General features: G+C 52.3%; 1 protein-coding gene across 2 annotated transcripts; it reads left to right on the plus strand.

Moving 5' to 3' along the window:
- Nucleotides 1-632: 632 nt before the first annotated feature.
- On the plus strand, nt 633-20,571 carry TCOF1 (treacle ribosome biogenesis factor 1). Of its 2 annotated transcripts, XM_027718255.2 has the most exons (18): nt 633-737; nt 1,191-1,246; nt 3,911-4,053; nt 4,776-4,882; nt 5,150-5,501; nt 6,337-6,437; nt 6,870-7,094; nt 7,728-7,997; nt 11,886-12,060; nt 12,225-12,367; nt 14,247-14,420; nt 14,658-14,907; nt 15,139-15,227; nt 15,949-16,177; nt 17,248-17,814; nt 18,888-18,988; nt 19,530-19,566; nt 20,032-20,571. In XM_027718255.2, the coding sequence occupies exons 1-17, from the start codon at nt 633-635 to the stop codon at nt 19,560-19,562; spliced, it is 3,120 nt and encodes a 1,039-aa protein (XP_027574056.2). In that variant the 3' UTR covers nt 19,563-19,566; nt 20,032-20,571. The 2 variants fall into 2 exon arrangements, with proteins under 2 accessions (XP_027574056.2, XP_027574055.2); XM_027718254.2 differs by having other exon boundaries at nt 19,530-20,571.
- Nucleotides 20,572-20,770: the final 199 nt, after the last annotated feature.

A 20,770-nucleotide genomic window follows, 5' to 3' on the forward strand; every position in this document is an offset into this window, starting at 1 on the left:
CCTCTCCAACAGCTGCTCTGCATCAGGAGCAGCTTCTTCCCTCTCGCCCTTTGCTTGTTTTAGCCCCTAAAACGCCAGCGGCTCCTCTCAGCAGCTTAATGTCCACTCAGCATTAAATCAGCCCCAAGGATTCAGCTCCGGAGCGCCATGCATGAATCCTGCAGGAAAATCTGTTCCAAAACGCACAGAATTACACACGGTGGTGGTGCCGTAACCCCCGCCGTGCCACCCCCGCCCCCTCCGCTCCCAGAGCGCCCCCATCTCCTGCCGAGGGGGTGTGAGGGGCCCAGCTCCGGCCGGGCGAACCCTCCTTTCCATCCTCCCCCATCTCCTGCCGGGGCGGTGTGTGAGACCCCCATGGAGCGACATCCCCTCCTCGCCCTTCCCTTCTCCACCTCCCACCAGGGCGATGTGCGGGGCTTCCGTGAGGTGACTCCCAGCCGCCCCGCATCGCCCTCCATCCCCTGCCGGGGGCGGTGCGAGAGACCCCCACGGAGCGCCCCCCTGCGCCCCCCGCCAGTACCAGAGCCCCCCTAATGGTGCCCTCGACGCCCCCCTCCGGGACTACATTTCCCATGGTGCGGCGCGGCGGAAGCGGAAGTGACGCGCGACGGCGCGGCACGCGGAGTGCCATGGCCGCCGGTGGCGGGCGGGAGCTGCTCGCCCTCATCCACCAGCACCTGCTGCGCGGCGGCTTCGCGCGGGCCGCCCGCGAACTGCAGGCGCAGACCGGGCAGGTAACGGGGGCGGACGCGCCCGGGCCTCGGGGGAGGCAGCAGGGCCGCGGCGGGGGGAATGATCCCGCGGAGCGGGCGGGCCTCGGCAGGGCCCGGACCCCCTTGGCGCCCTCAGCGACCACCGGGTGCGACGCCGGTGCGGGCCGTGGGGCCCTGCGCTCGTGGCTCCGCGGCTGCACGCTGGCCCGCTGAGCCCACGTGGTGTCCCGGCCCCGAGCCTCCCGGGGGAACAGAGGAGGCTGGCAGCCCGCCGGGTAGCGCTGTCCCGCACCGGGACACGTGCTGCTGCCGGGGAGACCCGCAGGGGGACACGCTGCCATGCGGGATTCACCGGCAGCGTGTGTGTGGGGATGGCATGGTCCCGTTTGCCCGCGGGTTCCTGGACGGGCCCCTGCGGTCTCTGGTGGTCGCATCTCGAGACGGGGCTGACTGGTGTTCCTTCTGCTTTCACAGAAGTTGCTCCCTTCCCTCTCGACCTCTCTCGAGGACATCTTTACTCACTGGGAAAAGTAAGTCAAAGGACGAAATGAGTATCAGGTAGATTCCAGGCTGTGCTAACATGGCATGTGTGATCTTTATTTGCTAGAATTCCCAGTTGTCAGAGTATTTCCAATGATAACTGTGCTCAGCAGACTTTTCTCCTAACCTGTGGTTTCACAGCAATTCGTTTCAGATGTTCAAGATTACTGTGGTTTTAAAATTTCCTGAACTTGGAGATAAGTTGTTACTTTAGTTTTGAGCAGCTGATACTGTTAGTGCTGGTCAATGCTAGAATGTTATGAGGCTCACAGTCGTGCTTTACTGTCAGAAATCTGTTCCCTGGTTCTGTTTCACTTTCTTTTTAAAGCCACGTGCTTTGCAGGAGCATTGACCCAGGAACAGAGACGTTGAGCAGATGTTGAAATGCCAAAGCTCTTGCAGGGACTTAAACCTTGGCATAGATCACAGATGATCTGGCTCAGAGGACATCTTTTGGTTTCAGCCTGTCCTTTCAAGCCCTGATGTGTTCCCAGTGCTTACATATTCCCCACGGGAAGGTCTGCAGTGTGGGGCCTTCCCATCCGTGGGGTGCAGTGACAGTGGCATCTACCCAGGGTTTGCTTTGGTTGGATGTTGGAGTGCAGGGCTGCAGGGAGGCCTTTGGCAGCCTCAGCGCTGGGTTATCCAGGGAATTCCTGGAGCTGGGAGTGCTGGAATGAGGATGCTCCTCAGCGTGGCCGTACCAGCAGCCTTGGGAAGTGTCTCCCTCAAAGGTGTGTTTTTGCTGGAACACCTCATGCCTTGCTGCAGCCTTGGTCCCTGCTCTTGTGCTCCACACTTGGGCAGGAGAAAAGCTGGGTCTAGGTGAGGGTGTAGCAGCACAGAAAGAGGTTTGCAGTTCCTGCCTCTAAAACAGTTTGTTGTTCTTGTGGGTGATGATGGTGACCTTACCCTGCCTGCTGCAGCAAACACTCCCAGACACTGCTGCTGTTAAACCTGGGGGCAACAGGGGACTTACATCAGGTTTAATTCCTTTTTCTTCAGTGTCACCCTTCTGTTGTCGTCCTGCCCCACAAAGATGTCTGTTATTCCTGATCTGCCTGAGCTATGCCTGGTTTGGAGTCAGAAGGAGGGATGTGTTGACCAGTAGTCCTCTTTATCCAGAAGGTGTCCTGGAGTGCTCCTGTGACTGAGCTGCAGTTATTACATCTTGTCACTCCATAGGGGTTTGGCCCTAAAATGTCCTTCCTTAAATTACCCTGTGGCTCCTGCCCATCTCACCAAGGTGTCCTTGGTGCTGTCCTGCAGAAACTCTTCCAGAGTGAACCTGAAAGCTGAGACTTGCAGTTACAGGAGTGGCCTCCCTCCAGAACTGCATTTACTCTTAGGGGATGCAGGGAGTGAGTGGGTGAAAAGGTGCCTGGGGACAGGAGAAAGCTGGACCAGCTCAGTCCTAGGAGCAGCCAGAGCCCTGCAGCCCTCAGACGCTCTGGAAAGCTGCAGGGACAGTGCTAGCAGACACCACATCTTCCCCTCACACAGAATCCCTGAGCTCCTGATCACTGACAGCAGCCTGTGTTGTGCTGTCAGCTGCCACTGGATCAGGAAGGTGTTGCAGGATCAGAGCTGCCTGTGTGGACTGCATGTTGTTTTATTAAAACAATTAAAGGATTATTGGAGTAGTTACCAGGACTTTGGAATAGTAAACATGCCTTTGGCTTAGCCTGTTGCACAAACTTGCTGTTACAGCTGTGCTGCTGGAACGCTCTGGTGACAAGCACAATCTTTACTCGCCAAATTGTTGGACTAATCTTGTTTTTAAAACAGATGAACAAATAAAATGAGCTAAACTGGCACAGAAGTGAGGCTATTTGCCTCTGATAATTGTGTGTCTCAGGGCTTAGAAGTATTGCCTGTATGAATCACACCCTGTGCCCAGTGTTATCCTTGTAATAAAGCAAATGTGTTCTCTTTAATTTTCAAATGAAAGCATGGGTAACTTTAGCCCACATCATCTGTTCTGGTCAGGTAGGATTTAGAGCCTGGAGGAATCTTTCTCCAGCTTAATGTTTTAACCCAATTGAACAGCTTAAGTGTTTAATGCTTATATGTGGCCTCTTCCTCCCCTTTTTCCAACATATCTTCTGTAGGTCCAGCCACTTTCTTTCTTAAACCTCTCTGCAACCTGACTTTCTTGCCCTTTTGACCCAGGAGCCCAAGTTCAAATGGCTTTTACAGCCTTCAGATTCATTTCTTCTGGTCTTGTGGAATACCAAGACCTGTTTGGGGATCACTGCCCTAACCCTGAGGCTGCACTTACCACTCTGTGGCTATAGCTGCCTCCTGGAGATGGAATTTGTTGTGTAGGATGCCTTAGCTCTGCGTTGAACACCATCCTGACCATATATTTTTTTACTTCTCTGCTAAAGTGAGAAAGAGTCTGCTTAGGGCACAGAAAAAAAAGCTCTAGGTTCAGTATCTCCTGAGTATTGCAGGGATATGTTGCTCTTGGGAGTTCCCTGAGGACTAGAGATGCCCCTTGCAGGTTAGAGAATTATTTCTCCCATCCCTTTAGGAGCCGTAGAGGAATTACACTGCCTGTCCTGGAGCCTCACCTGACAGTAAATGAGTAATTGTATTGCAGTTTGTTCAAGATGTATTTTATGGGTTTTGACACCATTTTTCTTCCCTAGAACTCCCCCAAATTCAAGGAGAAGAAAGTTGAGTGATGACGAGGCAGCCATCCCAGAAAAGATCAGAGTTCCTGATCCCGTGAGCAGCTCTGAGAGCTCAGAGAAAGAAGAGGATGAGAAAGAAAAGGCAAAAGCTGCAAATGGTAGGAGCCTTTCATCTCCCTGGAGTTGACAGAGTAGGACTGGAGGCTTGTGTAGGAGCAACCCAACTTGCTTGGCTAGAGAAGATGCTTGTAAAGCGATGGCTATTCCCTTGTGCTCAGAGAAAAATAGGACAACTAATTTAGCACCCTCTTCTCTTCTCATGTGGAGTTTCTGAGGAGCACAGATGTCTGCTGAAGCTAGAAAAAAAGCTGTTATGATTCATTGGGGAGGGATGGGTGTTGTTGCTTGGATGAAACCTTGGGAACCTCTCGCTGTCCACTGTGGAGCACTAGTTGGTCCCAGGTGTGTGTGGGGTCAGCAGGATGGGCCTGTTACATGGGTGAGGGAAGGACTTGGTCTGGAAAGCCAGTGCCCCTGTCTGAAGTGGGGATAGATCCCTGGTGCAGCTGATGTGGGTGGCGTTGGCTTGCAGAGTCTAACAAAAACCCATGTGTCTGATGTATTTTGGCTCAGTTCATCTGCTGTAGACTAGCCTTTGAAAACCTGCAGATCTTGGCAGGTTTCTTGTCTTGGTGCTGGGGAGAAGGATGGGTTGGAGGAGCAAAGCACTTGTCTGTCACAGGGACAGCAGTGATGGTGGTGTTGGGGGAGGTGTGGAGATGGGACCCTGCCCTGCTGCTGGGACCTTCCTGCAAACCAGAGGCCACATTGTTGTGAGAAACACACTCACAGAGCTGTTCTGTGGCTCTCTCCTGTGCAGCAGCCAGCCTTTCTCTGGCCACAAACTCAGCAGTGACTGTAGAAAGCAGTGAGGAGGATGAGTCCTCGTCAGAAGAGGAGACGCCGGCTGGGAAAGGTGCAGTGGCGGTAAGGCAATTCTCGTGGCTTTGAAGGCTGATGGTACTCTGAGGCCAGGACTGTCCCAGACTCCTTGGCATGTGTAGAATTGTGAGCTGAGGTGGAATTGTTATTAAAATGACCCTCCTGTGCTGCCATAAGCCTTCTCTCAGATATCTGTCTCCCAAATCCTTCCTTAAAGCGCTTGCCTGGTTGTCAGATTGCTGTTGAAGGTACATTGTCTCCAATTTAGCCCCTCATCTGTGCGTAGGCTTCTAATTTTCATGTTTCCTGTAGGTAACACCAGCTGTGGTGGGTGGCAAAGCTGCCAACTCCCTGCATTCTCCTCCCAAGCCCACTGCCCCGGCGGGCAGAGCAGCGGCACTCCCTGCTCCCGACAGAACTGTGCTCTCCAACAACAAGCAGCAGCCCAATGCTCTGGCTGCAGCTCCAGCTCCAGCCAAGGCCCAGAAACTGCCTGCTCCTGGGAAGCCCAAACATGCCACAGCAGCTGTGGCCAAAGTAGGGCAAAGCAAAGCACCAGTAGTGAGCAAAGCATCGGAAAGTTCCAGCAGCAGCAGCAGCTCCTCATCTGAGAGCGAGGAGGAACAGGAGACACCGACTGCGAAGGCCCCAGCCCCCAAAGCGGGTAAGGAACCTGCAGGGTGTTGTAAATGTGTGTGTGTGCTCCAGCTCTGCTGTGAATCGGGTCTGAGACGTGCCTTCAGCATGTTCCTTTCAGCTCCCTTGCTGGAAAGCTCAGTGATGCTTGTTCCTTGGGGAGGCTGCTAGAACACTGCAAAGCAGCCAGCTCTGGAGCTCCGTGGGATGAATCCAGCGTGCTCGCTCCCATTTCAAGCAGCAGATCCTGTGCTAAGATGTCTGTCTGGCAGCACCCAGCACTACAGGGTTGGGGGTAACAGCATAGTGTGTCCACAAGAGATGCAGTACTGATATTACAGATACTTTCAGCTTTTTTGAAAGGCAATGCAGCGTTTTCTCTTTATTCCCAATTGCAAATGATTAGTTTGGAATTTTGAAGTCTTTAGGGAAATCTTTAAGTGCTTTGAAGTGTGTGTGTGTGTGTGTGTGTGTATGTATGTGTTGGAGGAGGGGGGTGAGGCACAGACTGTTGAAGCTCTGAAAATGATCCTTATCTTGGCTCTTTTCCAGAGGAGGCCCAGCCAGGGTGGGTGCCCCTGCGTGTGGCTGGGCAGCTCCCCGTAGGGTCAGAGGGTGGCCAGGAAGCATTTCCCATCTCTGCCTGCACTCTTGGAGTGGTGTTTGTGGACCAGTGTTTGTCTGGAAAAGCTGCTCCCAGCAGGCCACTGATGCTTTCGGCAGGGCTGGGTTCTCTTCCCTGCAAATCCCTTAGCCCTCTCTGCGGCTTGTTTTCTTTCCCTGACTTCAAAAGCCACATTAGCATCGCTCTCTGGGGGCTCAGAGCAGGCAGCAGCTGTGACATCTCCTCGCTTGTGTTCCAGAGCCGAAGCAGGCGGCTGGGGCTGCCGAGAGCAGCAGTGAGGAATCAAGTGAGGACACGTCCTCTGAGGAAGAGGAGCAGCTGGCAACTCCAGCCGTCCAGGTAACCACTCCAACACATTCTTTGTCCCTAAGAAGTCACTTCCCTTCTTTTGGAGATGAGAGGAAATGCTGCAATGCTGTATTCTGACAACACCCTTTACCTTCGGTGTGTGAGATCCCCAAAGCCAGAGAACATGCTATGTGGCTTAGAGCCCCATTAACCCCTGCTGGCATCAATCATTCCATCCCAGTTTCTACTAGTGCCTGAAGCTGAGGGAGATCCTTTGATCTGTAGGAGGTGATTGGCGTGCAGTTTCACGGATGTAGTCAGGGAGTGTGTGGAGAAATTGGCTTTTTTCAGATACTCCACAACCCAAGGGTCCGAACGAGCCTGTCCTGGTCAAAGTTAGCAAGGCAGCTTGCTTTAAAACATTCCATGCAGCCATTTTCCTCTGAGGTGTTACCTGATTCTCCTGTTCCCTTTTGTTACCAGGCAAAACCAGCTGTGAAAGCAGCACAGTTTAATGCAGCACCCGTGAAAAGTGCACCTACTTCTCCGGTGTCTCACAAGAAGAATGCAGTGAAGCAAACAGCGCTGGCACCAAGCCACACCAAACCTACACCCACAACGGTTCCAGGGGCTGCGCAGCCCGTTGACACATCAGAGAGCAGCAGCTCATCAGACAGTGAAGATGAAGAACTTCCTTCAGTAACCCAAGTGCGTCTGTCTGAAACTCTCTCTCTCCTTGCACACCTCTCAGGACTGGGAACTGCAGTGAAAAGAAAATGTTGTAAATGCACGTAGTGTGTAGCAAAGTCTTGTTAGGGGTGGGAGGAAAAGGCGTGGGGTGTTCAAAAGCACCTCAGTGTCTTGGCTCTGAGCTTTAATCACCCCACTGTGCCTTTCTTAAAACAAAACAAAAAAATCCGTCAGTACTTTTAAATAAAAAAGCCTCCCAGTAATTCCTTTACCATCTGAAAAGGCAAATTGCCGTGGTGGAATTTGCTCCTCAGGTTTAAATAGCAATAAATAGTGTCTAATTTGTCAAGCTGTAGTGCAGTCCAGCTTCCCAGCTGTGGAGAGTGCAGAGTGCTGCCTTGTACCTCACTGGAGGGGACTATTAGTAGCAGCAGGCTGATGAAGAATATCTGGTCTTGCTTTCTCATCTTGGGAGACTATCCCCACACAGCTAGATGAAAGAATTCCTTGTGTCCTGCCAGTCACTAAACTTTCTTCAGGGTTTGCATTTCCCAGGGGGCTCTGAAATCTCTTCCCTTGATTACAGTTTAAGCAAATGAATTATGCTGCTGGAGAATTTGCCTTATTTCACTCTGTTCATGTCTTGTCCAGACAAAGTCACCTCCAAAATCCTCCCAGGCCATCCCATCCCCAGTGAAACCTACACCAGCAGCATCACTTTCCGTCAAAGCATCTCCAGCAAAAGCACTTCCAGTGTCACAAGGGAAGCCAGCACCAAAAGCAGCAGTGCCAAAGCAGGCTAAAACCCTGCTGGGAAGGACTGCTGCTCCCACAAAGCCTGCTGAAAGTGTAAAGCCAGTGGAAAGCTCTGACTCTTCAGGCAGTGAAGAGGAGGATCTCCCTGTGCCCATCAGCCAGAAGGTAGGTGATCCTTATTCAGCCCAGTGCCAAGGGATGGGGTATGCAAGACAGATGTTTATCCCTTAAATGCTAATACTGATCTCTTGAAACACCAGAAGTATGTTGTATCTCCCTTAGAGAGGAAGATCTTCCTGCTTGGAAACAACAAGTACAGCCTAACTCTGCTCACTCAGCCGTACCAGAGGAGGGTGGGGGGTACCCTGTTTGATACCAGTTGTTCTCTTAACTCGTGCACTGCCCCTCTGGAGTGGGCCTTATGTGCAGGGTCACAGGTAGCTTGGTCTTGGCTCTCCTGTGAGGGTTTGGTTTGAGTTCTTTAACCATGAGCTTAGATTGAACCCAGGTGGCTAAACTCAAAGGGAATTAAATCCCACATGTTGTATTGAGACCTTCTGCCTTGACTCTGAGCTGCAGGGCCCTTCAGAAAGTGCCCTGAAAGCAGCCTTTTGGAGATGGCACGTATTGTCTGCAAGGGAGGAAGAGAAGCCGGGGGCAGAGCCTCACGTGTCCGTGCAAGGAGGCTCTTTGTCAACACGTCCTTTCAGTATTGACAGGCAGGAGCCAGCAAGGCTCTGCATTTTTGTCTTCATAGCCTTGGTCTGCTAAGGTGGGTGGAGGGGGACGCATCTCTAACAGTTAGCTCTTGCTGCTCTCTTCCTGCATGATTGATTGTATGTGAGGATTCAGCTCTGGGTGACAGGAGCAGCTATTTTGATAGCTGTGCCATGGGGTCCTGCTGCAAAACCATCGAGACTCGTCCATTTTAGCAGGGTTGTAGGTGAAGGATGTGCTGGGGTAGGTTTGTTTCCCCCAGTGTTGATTCTGTGAAGCTGTCAGCAGCAAGTTTTACCTGCTGGTTTAACCACTTCAGCATCTTCCCTCTTGCAAACTGACACAGCAAGGAAGAGCTTGTCATCGAGGGAGCTCTATTTTTGCCAAACAGGCTGTTTCTTCCCATGTTAGTAACCTACAGGCAGAGACCACGAGTGAAGCCTGAAGACAAACCGTTGGGCTTAGCTGTGTCCACAGTCCTGTCCTCCCAGTCAAACTCTTCTTAGCTCATTCTCACCATCTGCTACTTGGGCATATGCTAACCACTGACTTACTGTATCCTGCAACTTCCTCTGGCTTCTGTGCAAGATCCAAACAGATACAGAGCGTTGGAAGCTGCTTCATCCTTCCCTGTGGGGGTGGATTAGCACAATTAAAATGAACATCATGCCTAAATTGAACTGCTTAATTGGTATGTTTACCCCTGAAGACTCAGGAATATTTAGTTAAAGAAGTTGACAAGGTGTTTTGCATATTTCTGGGGGGGAAGGATGGTGATGGGGGACAGTCTGACCCTAAAGATGCTGTGAGCTGCTTTTCTTTCGGAACAGCTAATTCTGCTCTGCCTCTTCTCCTGGACGTTTTGAGCCAAAGGTGGCACTTGAACCCTCTGTGGACAGGCTTTTGCTTCTGTTTACAAGGAGTAGGTGTGAGATGCACATGAACCCACGTGTTGGGAACCCGTGTCTTCCTTGAGCATCCCGGGAAAACCCGCGTGGGCTACGCTAGCAGGAGCTGTGCCCACAACTTTTTATCCTGGACCACAGGCCCTATGGGGAGAGGCCAGATCTCCAAAAGTCAGAGAGTCTCTTTGAACCCTGTTGCCCCTCCCGAGCACTTGACAACTGTCCCTTTGCTGGGCCGTGACACAGCCGAGATACTGGTCCCAGTCCCGATCCCGCGGTGCTTCCGTGGTGCACAGGCAGCGATGGAATGTGGTTGTACAACGTGCTGGGCGCACGTGGCTCAGTGTTGTTCCCCCTGTTGTCATGCAGTGCTGCATGATGCAAATGGACCCAGCGAGTGGCAGATGGGTTGTGCGGGAGCTGAGTCATCACACTCACGGAGCCGCAGGCAGCTCCTGCTTTGGGGGCTGGAGAGGGAGCAGGAAAAATGATTTCCTCTTGAGTTATTTTCCTCCTCTCCGAGTTACTTCAGTACCTGTGACTCCCAAGCTGTCAGAAGCTCTCTGCCTGTGTTACCTGCTCCCTGGGTGTAACTCGGCCGTGCTGCCACTCTGATCCCACCTGCAGCTGTCATCCATCTGATGGGGATGGAGGGACCTTGGCCTCCTCCCAGGAAGATCTGAGGAGTCCTGAGGCTGTGCAAACCTTACGGTGATTTCTCTGTGGATGCTGTTGTGTTCTTTCTGTGTTAGGATGTTCCTGCATGGCAGCTTGTTCCCACTCCCTTGCTAAATTAGGAAATCAAGCAGCCCTGTGCTGTGCATCCGCACAGGGGGAGAAACCAGTCCTGTTGCTATGAAGGGCTTAAAACTGAGTGAGTGGGCTCTGATCTTGGTAAGCTCTTCCCTTGCACAGCAGTGCTTGGGACAGCAGGGAGAGGAGCTAGCACGCTCAGAGTAATGCGTGTGAATTCTTCTGTGTGCTTCAAGTAGTTCTCTCTCTTCAGCTTTGCAAATCTGGCCTCTCTCCTGGAGATTGTGACTCACTGGTATCAAAACAAAACGGAGAATTGAGGTTCGCAGTCCCCCCTCCCCAAGCACTCGTGGAGGTTTCTGTTTCTCTAAGCAGAGTCAAAATGTACTTGGCTTGTTCGGAGAGCTGTTCTGTAATGGGATAAACATGCAGATGCTGTTGTCTGTTTAGCGTTTGGCTTGGAGATGATAAACACTGCCCCAGTGGCAGGCTGTGGCAGGGCTGTGCCAGGAGGCATGGTAGGATTGGTCTTTTGGGGGGCCTGCTAGGCTGGTGCTCTCTGTTGCTGGGGTATATCACTGTGTTGGCAGCATGGCAGGGGGTGGCAGGGGCGATGCAGCTGGGCAGGACTCTCTCATTGAGTGCCAAAGCAGGCTGCCATCACATGCCAGGGGGACAGGGTCTGCCTGCCCTGGCAAACACGATGCACTCTTTGGCAGAGCAGCCCGGAGATGAACCATGAGTGGAGTAAACGGAGTGGGTGCAGAGCACTGTGAGCCTAGGGAGTATCTGTGGGGGGTGAAATTCCCAGATCTCTGCACAAGTGCTGCCTGTCCCTCTGCCACCACTAGCATTCAATGTACAGGACGGGGGTCTGCAGCCCTCAGCACAAACTGGGAGAGGGGCCAGGAAGAGAGAGAGTCTCACCTGGCAGTTGTGTGTCTGGGACTGAGATGACTGTGGCTTCCTAGTGCTGACACAGCAGTTGCTTTGGGAAGTGGCTTGTGGCCTGTCCTGGGACATCAGTGTCGACAGGTGCTGTAGAAAGTAGGTGTCAGAGGTTTTTTGTTGTCTGGGTATTTCTGAGACCTATTGGCACATCAGTTTCCAAGGTGAATCCCAGTCTATCTCTGCCTGCCCTCTGTGTCCCCAAACCCTTGTGACAGCCCTGTGTTAACACTGAGCCCTCCAGCACCTCTAGGATGTAGCTGCTCTGTTACTGTCTCTGAATCTTGCAAGTGTTATGGCACAAGGCTTCCCAGCTCAGTAGATTCCCTGACCTGTGGGTAGGTCATACTTAAATAAAGCTCTTCCTTGGAGTGAAAGGCTTGGGGTTGCATTGCTTTCTCCTCAGGCTCCTGTCCAGCCAGTGTCTCTGCCTGAAGAAGGAATTGCTGTTGTGTGCTTACGAGCACTGTCAGCCTGCATGCTCGTGAGTGAAACACTCTCGGGTTTCCTGTCAGAAGCAAATTGCTAAATGCAGAAGTATGTGTGTACAGCAGCTCAGTCCAGGCAGTAACTGAAGCCTTTTCCACTCCTAATGTGCCAAGGATGGAGTGTTGGTAACAGCTGTGTTAGGGTAAAACAAAACCCAACTTGAGCTAAAACTGCACTTAAACTCCTAAACAACACCTGTACTAACACGGCATTTCTGGGCCTGTGTTTCTGTTTTGTTAAGAGGTTAACAGAACAGCCCGGGCCTGTTCCCAACCTGAGCCAGACTGCTAAAGCTGGGCCGCCTGAAAAAGCGGTGGGAAGCACCTTGAAAAGCCAGGTCTCAGAAAGTGGGAGCAGTGACTCGTCTGACAGTGAAGAGGAGTCCCCTGCAGCACAGAGGCAGCCTCCACAAGCTGGTGAGTCTCCTGGTAGTAACCAGGATCCCTCACCTGCATCCTCGTGGGTTTCCTCCTCTCCCTTGCACATGGAACAGTGCGGCCTGTTGTGATAGTTCCTGCTCTGGATAGCCACAGAGAGCAACTCTTTCTCACAATGACAATCTCTTATTGTTTTCCTGCAGTGAAAACCAATTCTGTGCCCCAGCCAACAAATGTGAAGAAGGCACTGGCTTCGGCACCAGCCACAGCCCCTGCAGCTGTGGACAGCAGCGATGATTCCAGCGAGGAGTCAGATTCAGAGAACGAAATAGTCCCCCCTTCTCAGGTGAGGAGCTGCTGATGCACTGGGTGTGTAGGCTGCTAGTTCCGCAGCTCAGGAGGTCTCAGGATTTGGAAGGTGGTAGTTGTGCAGGTGATATGTGATTCAGGGGAGCCCCCCCTTGGCTGGATCAGGTTTTCTTGGCAGTGTCCGTGGATCTGGGTGCCCATCTTGGCCACAGCAATCTTACAGTGTGTGAGAGCAGTGGGGGGGTGTGAATGCTTTGACAGGAACACAAGTAGACACACGAACCCAGACCTCCTCTGGGACTCTGTTGCCTCTGCTCTACTCTAGGAAGTAAGACTGGAAAAGCAGCCAAATCCTTCCAGGCAGCGTCTTTCCATCAGCTGCGTAGCTCCAAGGCAACCCGTTGCCTGATTCCTCCCGAAAGCTTGGAGCTCTCTGGACTCCTCTTCTGCAAGCCTTGGGAGGATGGAAGGATCTGTCTTGAAGGGTGGCACAGTGGTCCTGCTGCCTTTCAGCTAGAGGAGCCAGACCCTGCCTTGGAGAAGGGAGGTGACTCCATATCTGTGCTGAGAGCACGCTGAGTGTCATGGAGCTGATCCCAGTGCTCCCACTGGAGTCTTTTCATGTCTCCATGCCAGTCCTGCAAGGCTGTGGCTGAGCTCCCTGGGGACAGAGCTGCCTTGGTGCGAAGCTCTTGGGTGCTCTTGGGTGCCTTGGGTGTCTCTGCGCTTCTGCTGCAATTTGAGCCCAAGAAGCTGCATGAAAAAACACTGACTGAGGAACGTGGCTACCGTTCCTATGTGGTGGTGGCTTGGCTGGTGCTCTGAGCCCAGGGCTTAGTGGCCAAGCACACTTCATATCCCACACATACCCATCCTCTGCCAGTGCCTTTGCTGGGAGAGGGGCGTTATGTGCTCTCAGGAAACCCTTCCCCGTGTTGGCCTGATGCTGTGGCTATGGAAAGGCTGTCTCCCGCCAGCTGATGGACAGGCAACCAGCCTGAGCAGTCCTTGCGTAAAGCATGTTTATAGTACTAAGATTGTATAAAATAATGCAGCTGCTGTAACTTGAGCTTTGTGTGAGAGGGCTGAGAGCTCACACTGGATTGGTGGCTCTGCATGGCAGAGCGTTGCCTTTTCCTTTCTGAAGGCCAGATGTTTTGTGAGGGAAATGTCAGCCCACAAAGGCCCAGCTTGTCAGTTATGGAGAGGCAGAGCTGCTCACGTAGCCTTTTTGGTAACACAAACAAGGAGGCCAAATGCTCCTTCGTGGCTCCTGCTCCCTCCTCTGCTGGCATTTGTGTCTTGGCCCTGTCGTCAGTACCTGATTTCCATGCCCCTGGCTCTTCTATTTTTAACTCCTCTTACATTAAGTTTGATGGGAGGTTTTAAATGTGAGGCAACAAAATTGCGTCTTGTTAATTTGCTCCGTAATCTGTTGCTGGTTTGTGGACCTGGAGGCAGATTTTCTCTGTGATTGGTGTCTTTGTTTATCCTTCTTACCAATTAACTCTTAGTGTGTGATTTTTAGAGTGTAGAAGACATCTTGGAGTCCAAGTGGTGGCTATGCAAAGGTTTGCAACTGCAGTCTTGCTGGTGCTGCAGTGGGTAGGGATTCACAGCCTGCAAGCACAACACATTTTGTTTGCCCTCCTGATGGGTGCCTTTGGGGCACTGAGCTAATGCTTTGGCACTCCCGGGGTGCTGACCCTTACTGCTGCTCATGGCTGTGCCAGAGGCCTCAGAGGCTCATGGGAGGCAGAGCTGGTCTGTAAAGGAGAGAAGGAAAAAAAAAACAAAAGGCCTTGGTGCTGAAAATGATGGAAAGGCTCATGAGTTAGTGCTGGATTGGTGTATGCTTCTTTATCTTTTCCTTCCAGGTTGTGCTCTGTCGTGATTTTCTTTCTCATCTGTTTTAGAGTCTACCCCAGCAGAATGTCAAAGTGACTGCGGTTTTGAGCACGGTGGCTGCAAAGGCCAATGCCACCCTGCCCGCAGGGAAGAAGGTAAAAACTCCTGCTGTCCCTCCAGCAAGCAGAGTGTCTGAGAGCTCCAGCATGGATTCCTTGGAGCACAATGTGCTGACAGGAAAGGTAATGATGGAGGAGGTGGGGAGCTTCTCTGAGGAGAGGGAGAAGATGGGTCTGCTGGGGTCTCTATGTCCTGCCTGAGAGATTCTTGGGCTAACCCTGACACGAACTGCAGTAGTGTCACCTGAAGAAGGGCCAAGGTGGTCCAAGCCCATCTGCTCTGGGCTGCTGCTTATAGTTCATGGACATGAGCAGTTAGTTATTCCTCCTTTCAGATCGATCTCATTTTCCTCTCCCTAGGCCCCCGCTGCTTCCAGCTTAAAGCAAACGGTTCCTGTGGGAAAAGCTCCTCCAGCCAACACTGCCGCCCCTCAGGCTGCTTTGCTCCCAGAAAGTTCCACTGGCAAGGTGAAGAAGCCAGGCCTGCAGCCAGTGCAGAATGCCCAGCTGAGCCAGACCACGCTGCCCACCCAGGCAGAGGACACCACAGACAGCAGCAGTTCCTCTGACAGTGACGAGGAGGAGGCACCCAAGGAGCCCCCCCGAACTGGTCAGTTCTCTCCAGAAGATGCTTTAAGTGCTGTCAGGGTGGAGACAGTGCTTTGCTACCCTGTGGGAGGTGTGTAGTGGTTGGAGAGTGGTTCCCTCTCTCCAGCTTGGCAGAGCACTCCTCTTTCTTTGGAGGTAGAAGGGCCTTTTGGTGGCAGTACCTGTGCTGGGTAGGTGAGCTCAGCTCCAGACAGCAGTTGTGGTTTTAATGGGATGAACTCTGCTCTTCCAGCAGGCTCGCTGCAGAAACCAGGAGTGACCCAGACAGCCCACAGCTCCTCCTCAGAGTCCAGTGAGGAGGAGGAGGAGGCAGCATCACAGGTATGGGACCTGAGCAGGCTGGGATCCTCTCATGTCTTGCAGCAGGCTCCTAAGTAGGATTGAGAGACGACTCAATCCTCAGCCACAGCAGACAGGGTGCTGGGTGGGTTTTCCAGCAGAGAACTGGGGGCCCTCCAGTGGAGTGGTGTGAGCAAGACTTTTGGTGGGGGAAGAGGGAGTCTCTTGGACCTGGAATGCTTTCCCAGGCAGCCAGCCTTGGGTCCAGGGTTCATGGTGCCTTTGCTGGGAGAAGAGACGGGAGGAGATGGTACCTTGCAAGGGTTAAACCAGGAGAACTGGTGCACAGTGCCAATAGCAGCAGGAGTTTTTTTCCCCCACTTTTATTTGTAACTTAACCCGTGTCCAAGCCATTAAATTCCCTTTGTAAGTAACGTGCAGGGCGTGCAGCACATCTGCAGTGCATTAGCTGTGCGTGGGCGCACACTCATGGCCAGGAGCCTCCCCCAAGCTTGCCTTGCTGGGCGAGAACAAAGAGGAGAACCTCTGGCCGCCAGCTCTCATGGCTGTCAGCTCAGCCGGTGTCTGTCAGAGCTGGCCCCTCTCCTGGTAGCCCTGAGCTCTTCAGAGCTGGCTCCACCAGTGGCCAGAGGTGGGCCCTTCACTTGGAGTATGAGGACAATAGCAGCAGAGACAGCTCTGTGTGTCTGGTGTGTGGGAGGCTGCCCTGCTGTGACTCCTCAGTGTGTCTGTGCTGTTTCAGTCCCTCCTCACAGGCTATCTGGGCTTCTCCAAGGCCCCAGCAGCACCCCAGGCCCCAAAGACGGTTCCTTCCCAGCCTGTAGGTGAAGCGGGGCCAGGGAAGGCAGCTGTGACTGCTGCAAACTCTCCTGCCAAGGCCCCTCTGAAAGCAGCCCCAGCCGACAGCTCAAGCACTGACAGCAGTGACTCCGACACAGATGACAACCAGGTGGCTGCAAACCACAAAGCAGGTGGGTCTCCTTTGGCAGGGTTGGGAATTTGCTTGTCCCTGGAGCAAAGCCGTGCTGGCACAGGAGGGTGACACTGGCGAGGGTGTCAGTGGGACGGGCCGTGTTCCCAGTGTGTCTCCATCACGGAGCCCAGCAGCATGGAGTGCTGCTGCCGTCTGCTGGCTTCCCTGGCCATGGCACAGCCCTCTCCCTGAACACACATGCTGGCTGCTTGTGAGGCTCAGTGCTCAGTGCCTTTGTCTCCTCTGAGCTCTGCTTTATCCACAGTAATTAACAGGAGCAGGGAGGGCTCTCCCTGGAGCTGAGGCACACTGCATTGGTGTGCTGAGGTAGTGATGGCTTCTGTGGAAGATTCAAACACTGGCTGAAGAACATCTGCTACACAGTGCTGTTATTTAAGCCTCCCATTGGGCTGTATGCCCAGTGCTGTGTGGGGTCTGTAGCATATCTGGAGTGCAGAGCAGGGGAAGCAAGTGGGAAGACCTGTGGAGAAAGGAAAAGTCCCACCATTTCCCTGGTTTGTTGGCAAATTGCAGAAATTGGAGCTGGAAGCTGCTTCTGCTCTGGTGTGAACTGTGGCCTGGCTGTGAGCTCTGGCCTGCTCTAGAGGCTCAAACAGGTCTGTTGGCCCCTTGAGCACATAATTACATCATGCAAAAGAGTGTTGAGGAGGTCAGGGCTATATATATGGGCTCAAGAAGGCCCAGGTGCCCTGGGGTTTGCCATGGATGATGCTTAAACGTGGTGGTGTGGGTACCCCCACCACCTTGGTAAGTCCCTGACTTACTGGGAATGGTGTCCTGGGGAAGGACTGATCTATCTGTGCTCACCCATCTTGTCAAACAGCCAAAGCTGTTGTGAGTGTTGTCACCCCCTTCCCTCTCCAGATAATTGATCTCAGGCTGAGGCATCTTTCTTTGACTTTGCTATAGGTAGCCAGCAGGTTTAGCTTTCTTGTGAGGAGTACTGGATGCTCCTCTTCAAATGCATATTTCCATCCTCCTGTGACTGTGGTCTGTGTAATGAGTGCTCCCTGAGTTGTCTTCTCTCTCTTATCACTGTTTCTGCAGAAAACAACCCCCCTTCAGGGCAGGAAGCCACAGAAGCCTCCAACAAAGAGAAGGTGGCAGGAAAAACAGAGCCAGGTCATGCCAGCCGCAAACCTTCACTCAAGAAAGCCCTGGCAGCGAAAGAGAATGATGTTGGTGCAAAAGAGGTGCAAGTGACCCCAGCACCATCACATGCCCCGCTCTCCGTCCCACAGTCAGGGGAGCCAAGCTCAGGGAGCGAAACCGAGGTCACCACTGCTGCCAAAGTCCCTGCAGTGCAGGCAGTGGAAGGATTGGAAGCGAAGAAGAAGAAGAAAAAGGAGAAAAAAGAGAAGAAGGAAAAGAAGAAACCATCCTCCACGGCAGACAAGGCTGTGAAACCGTCTAAGAGCAAAGACAAAGAGAACAAGAAGCAGAAAACGTCTCAGAAGCGGAAACTGGGGGGAGAGGATGGGGCTGTGGGGCAGCCCAAGGAGAAGAAACGGAAAGGGCAGGCTAATGAAGAAGTACCCAAAAAGAAAAAAAAGAAAGAAGATGGTGACCCAGAGAAGACAGCAGGCAGCAAGGAAAAGAAAAAACCAGCTAAAAGTAAGCATGCTACACTTGGGGCCTAGTTGGCAGTAGGTTCTTGCAGCTGATGCATGTTCAGCCTCCAGTGCAGGGCCCTTGTAAGTAGCACCCACTTCCCTATTGGCTTCCTGCTTGGCTGCTTCCCTCTTAAATCAGAGTCATTTGGGTTGGAAAGACCTCTAAGATCATGAAGTCCAACTATGAACCCAGGCCCACTCCCAAACCATGTCACCAAGTGCCATATCTACACATCTTTTAAATATCTCCAAGGATGGTGACCCCACCACTGCCCTGGACAGCCTGTTCCAGTGTTTGACAACCCTTTCAGTGAAGAAATTTTTCCATATACTCAATCCAAACCTCCCCTAGCTCAACTTGGGGTTATTTCCTCTTATCCTGTCACTTGTTACCTTTCTACAGCTTGCCATTCTGTAGTGCTCTGCCTGGTGCCCTAATCCAAAGGCCATTTTTTCCTTTGCAGTGCAGCCTGTATTTGCAAACCAGAGCTGGTTCTGTGCTGGATCTTGTAGGCTTTAAAAAAAAAAAAAAAAAAAGAAAAGGAGATGGATTGGCTGGGCCATATCTGGTGGTGTTTCTGTTCTGCTGAAATGCAGCCCTTATTTTTGGAGCAGACAGACTTGTCCATTGGCCCTCATGTGGGCAGTTGCACATGGGTGAGCTGAAGCCTCTTGGAGCATTTGTGCTAAGCTGAACCTCATGCCCATCGAGTGTTAGCAGCTCCCCTTGCTCTCATTTCTGGCATGTGCCCAGCTCCTCCAGCACTGAAGCGGTTCCTTGGAGCGGGTGGGCAGCAGGATATGGAAAGGAGGGAATCCTATGTAATTCCACCCACATGTGTAGACAGATGGTGGGATCAAATTGCTCTGGCTCAGAGGTATTAGGGAAACATCCCCAGATACAGCTGCCTGTAGCAGGCTTCTGGCCTCATCCAGTTCCTGCTCTGGAAAGCTTGCTCAAGTTTGGATGTGATCAAAAACTTACTGGGGGCTCTCCTGCCAGTCTGTGCTCCCTCTCAGAGGCTGACAATACCAGAATCCCTCTCTTAGTTGGCTTTTCTTTCCGTCTCCCAGAAAAGAAGACTGGAAAAGAAAAGAAGAAAAGCAAAAAGGTGTCTTTTGAAGGGGAGCCTGTAGCAGATGGCTCTGCTGAGGTTCCCAAAAAGAAGAAGAAGGTATGTGCCAGACCCTGGGCTGGGGTACTGTGGGCAGAGCTGTTCTGAGTCATGGCTGTGGTGCTCATCCCATCCTGGCAGCGTGCCAGGCTAGAGAAGGAACAGAGCCATGTCCTGGCCTTGCTGGCAGTACAGAGGAGCCTGCAGTTCACTGTGGCCAATCTTGAGAAATCTTGATCTTTGTTTGGGATTAGGGTGGCTCGAAGAAGGGCTTGTTCTTGTATCGCTGCCCCAGGAGAGATCCCTGTCCCTGGAAGGGTCAAACCCAGGGGCCCTTTTGGTGGCAGAGAGAGCCTGTCCAAGGAGTAAGTGCTGCTCTTCAGCTCTCTGTTCATCTTGTTCTCAGCAGAAGCTGGAGCTGCTGAGGGCTTGGCAGGCTACTGCATCCCATTCCAAGGGCTCAAAGGGAGACTACAGGATGTTCCTTGTGGTGGCTACCACCTCCACAGGGACATATCCAGGAAGCCTCTGTGGCTTTGCTGGGTCCTTCATGTTTGCGGTGCTGACGATAATTATTTATTTCTCCCTGTTTTCTTTTTAGAAGAAGAAAACAGCTGAGCCTGAAGGACTGTGAGAAGGTACATGGCCTGTAGATGGGGGCTATCCATTGGTACCTCAGAGCGGCGGTAACCTTGGCCAAATTCAGAACTCCTGGGCCAGTCTTGGGAAGACAGTGTGCCCCCTAAGTGGTCACTGAGCCAGCCTGGCCTTAGATTAGAGGGCCAGGGAGTGGAGCAGTGTGAGGAATGTCATGCAGCCGTGTGCTGGCTTCTCTGGATGTGTCTGACCTCAACTCTTTAGCTGCTGAGAACTGGATATCCAGCTTGGATGTTGCTGACCTCTGTCACCAGCAGAGATGAGCGGCCTCTGGCAGTGTCTGTCTGTCCCTGCTGACCACAGGGAGCTTGGAAGAGTGATGTGGATTAGATGGTGATGTTGGAGCCACCTGGAAGTGGACCAGATGCCTCTGCCCGTGCTCTGCTCAGCTGTGAGGCTGTTCTCCTCCTCCCCATCCCTAACGCTTTTAACTCCTCTCCCCAAAGGTACCGCATTCCTGTGATTAAGGATTTATGGGTGAAGATCAAACAGAAGAAAGGAAAAGGAAGCTCATCAGGAGAATTCCAACTTTTTTTTTAAATGTAATTTATAACTTCTTTTAACTGTGACTTTTAGAGCAGAGCAGTATAACTTTCTGCCTCCTCCTGCCCTGCTGGGGCCCGGAGATGTGTTTATTGTCCCTCCCCGTGGAACAGAACTGGAGAAGGCAGTTTGACCAGAGCAGAGCACAGGCTGCTTTTCTCCTTGTTGACACCCAGCCGTCCCTTTCTCTTACCACAGAGCTATATTTTTAAGAGAAACCTTTACCTTTTTTTCCCCTCCTCCTTCTGTGACTTGTGGTGTCAGTCCTTTTGCTACTACAGAAGAGAGCTCGGGTTTCCTTTTTATTCTAACACTGACAGTAGTGATTATCATGTCCGTGGAGTTGCACTGAACAGCTGTGTCCAGCAGTTGTTCTCAGCCAAGGCAGAGTCAGTTTTTGTGTTGTTTTTTTATGGAGTACAAAATAAAACCCAACAATGTAAGATTTTGCTTCTACTACTTTCAAAGGAAGGGAGGTGACCAAGACCGCCTGGCTCTGGAGGATGTTGTGGGTAGGAGAGCAGAGCCCAATGTCTGCCTGGGTTCATGGGCACTGTTTCAACCCTTGGGGGAAAAATAATTGCTTTCTTCCTGCTCGCTGGGGACAGACTGGGATCTAGGAGGTGAGGAAAAAGGGACCAG

This window comes from Pipra filicauda, unplaced genomic scaffold, assembly GCF_003945595.2.
Source record: "Pipra filicauda isolate LSUMZ 115617 unplaced genomic scaffold, ASM394559v2 scaffold344_size1527164_pilon, whole genome shotgun sequence".
NCBI lineage: Eukaryota > Metazoa > Chordata > Aves > Passeriformes > Pipridae > Pipra > Pipra filicauda.

Excerpts from the sequence above, each read along its gene's own strand:
- TCOF1 (XM_027718254.2), top strand. The coding sequence starts at position 633 with ATGGCCGCCGGTGGCGGGCGGGAGCTGCTCGCCCTCATCCACCAGCAC. Across the intron at positions 5,502-6,336 it reads GGCCCCAGCCCCCAAAGCGG|AGCCGAAGCAGGCGGCTGGG; the intron begins GTAAGGAACCTG and ends CTTGTGTTCCAG. Across the intron at positions 16,178-17,247 it reads GGCTGCAAACCACAAAGCAG|AAAACAACCCCCCTTCAGGG; the intron begins GTGGGTCTCCTT and ends CTGTTTCTGCAG.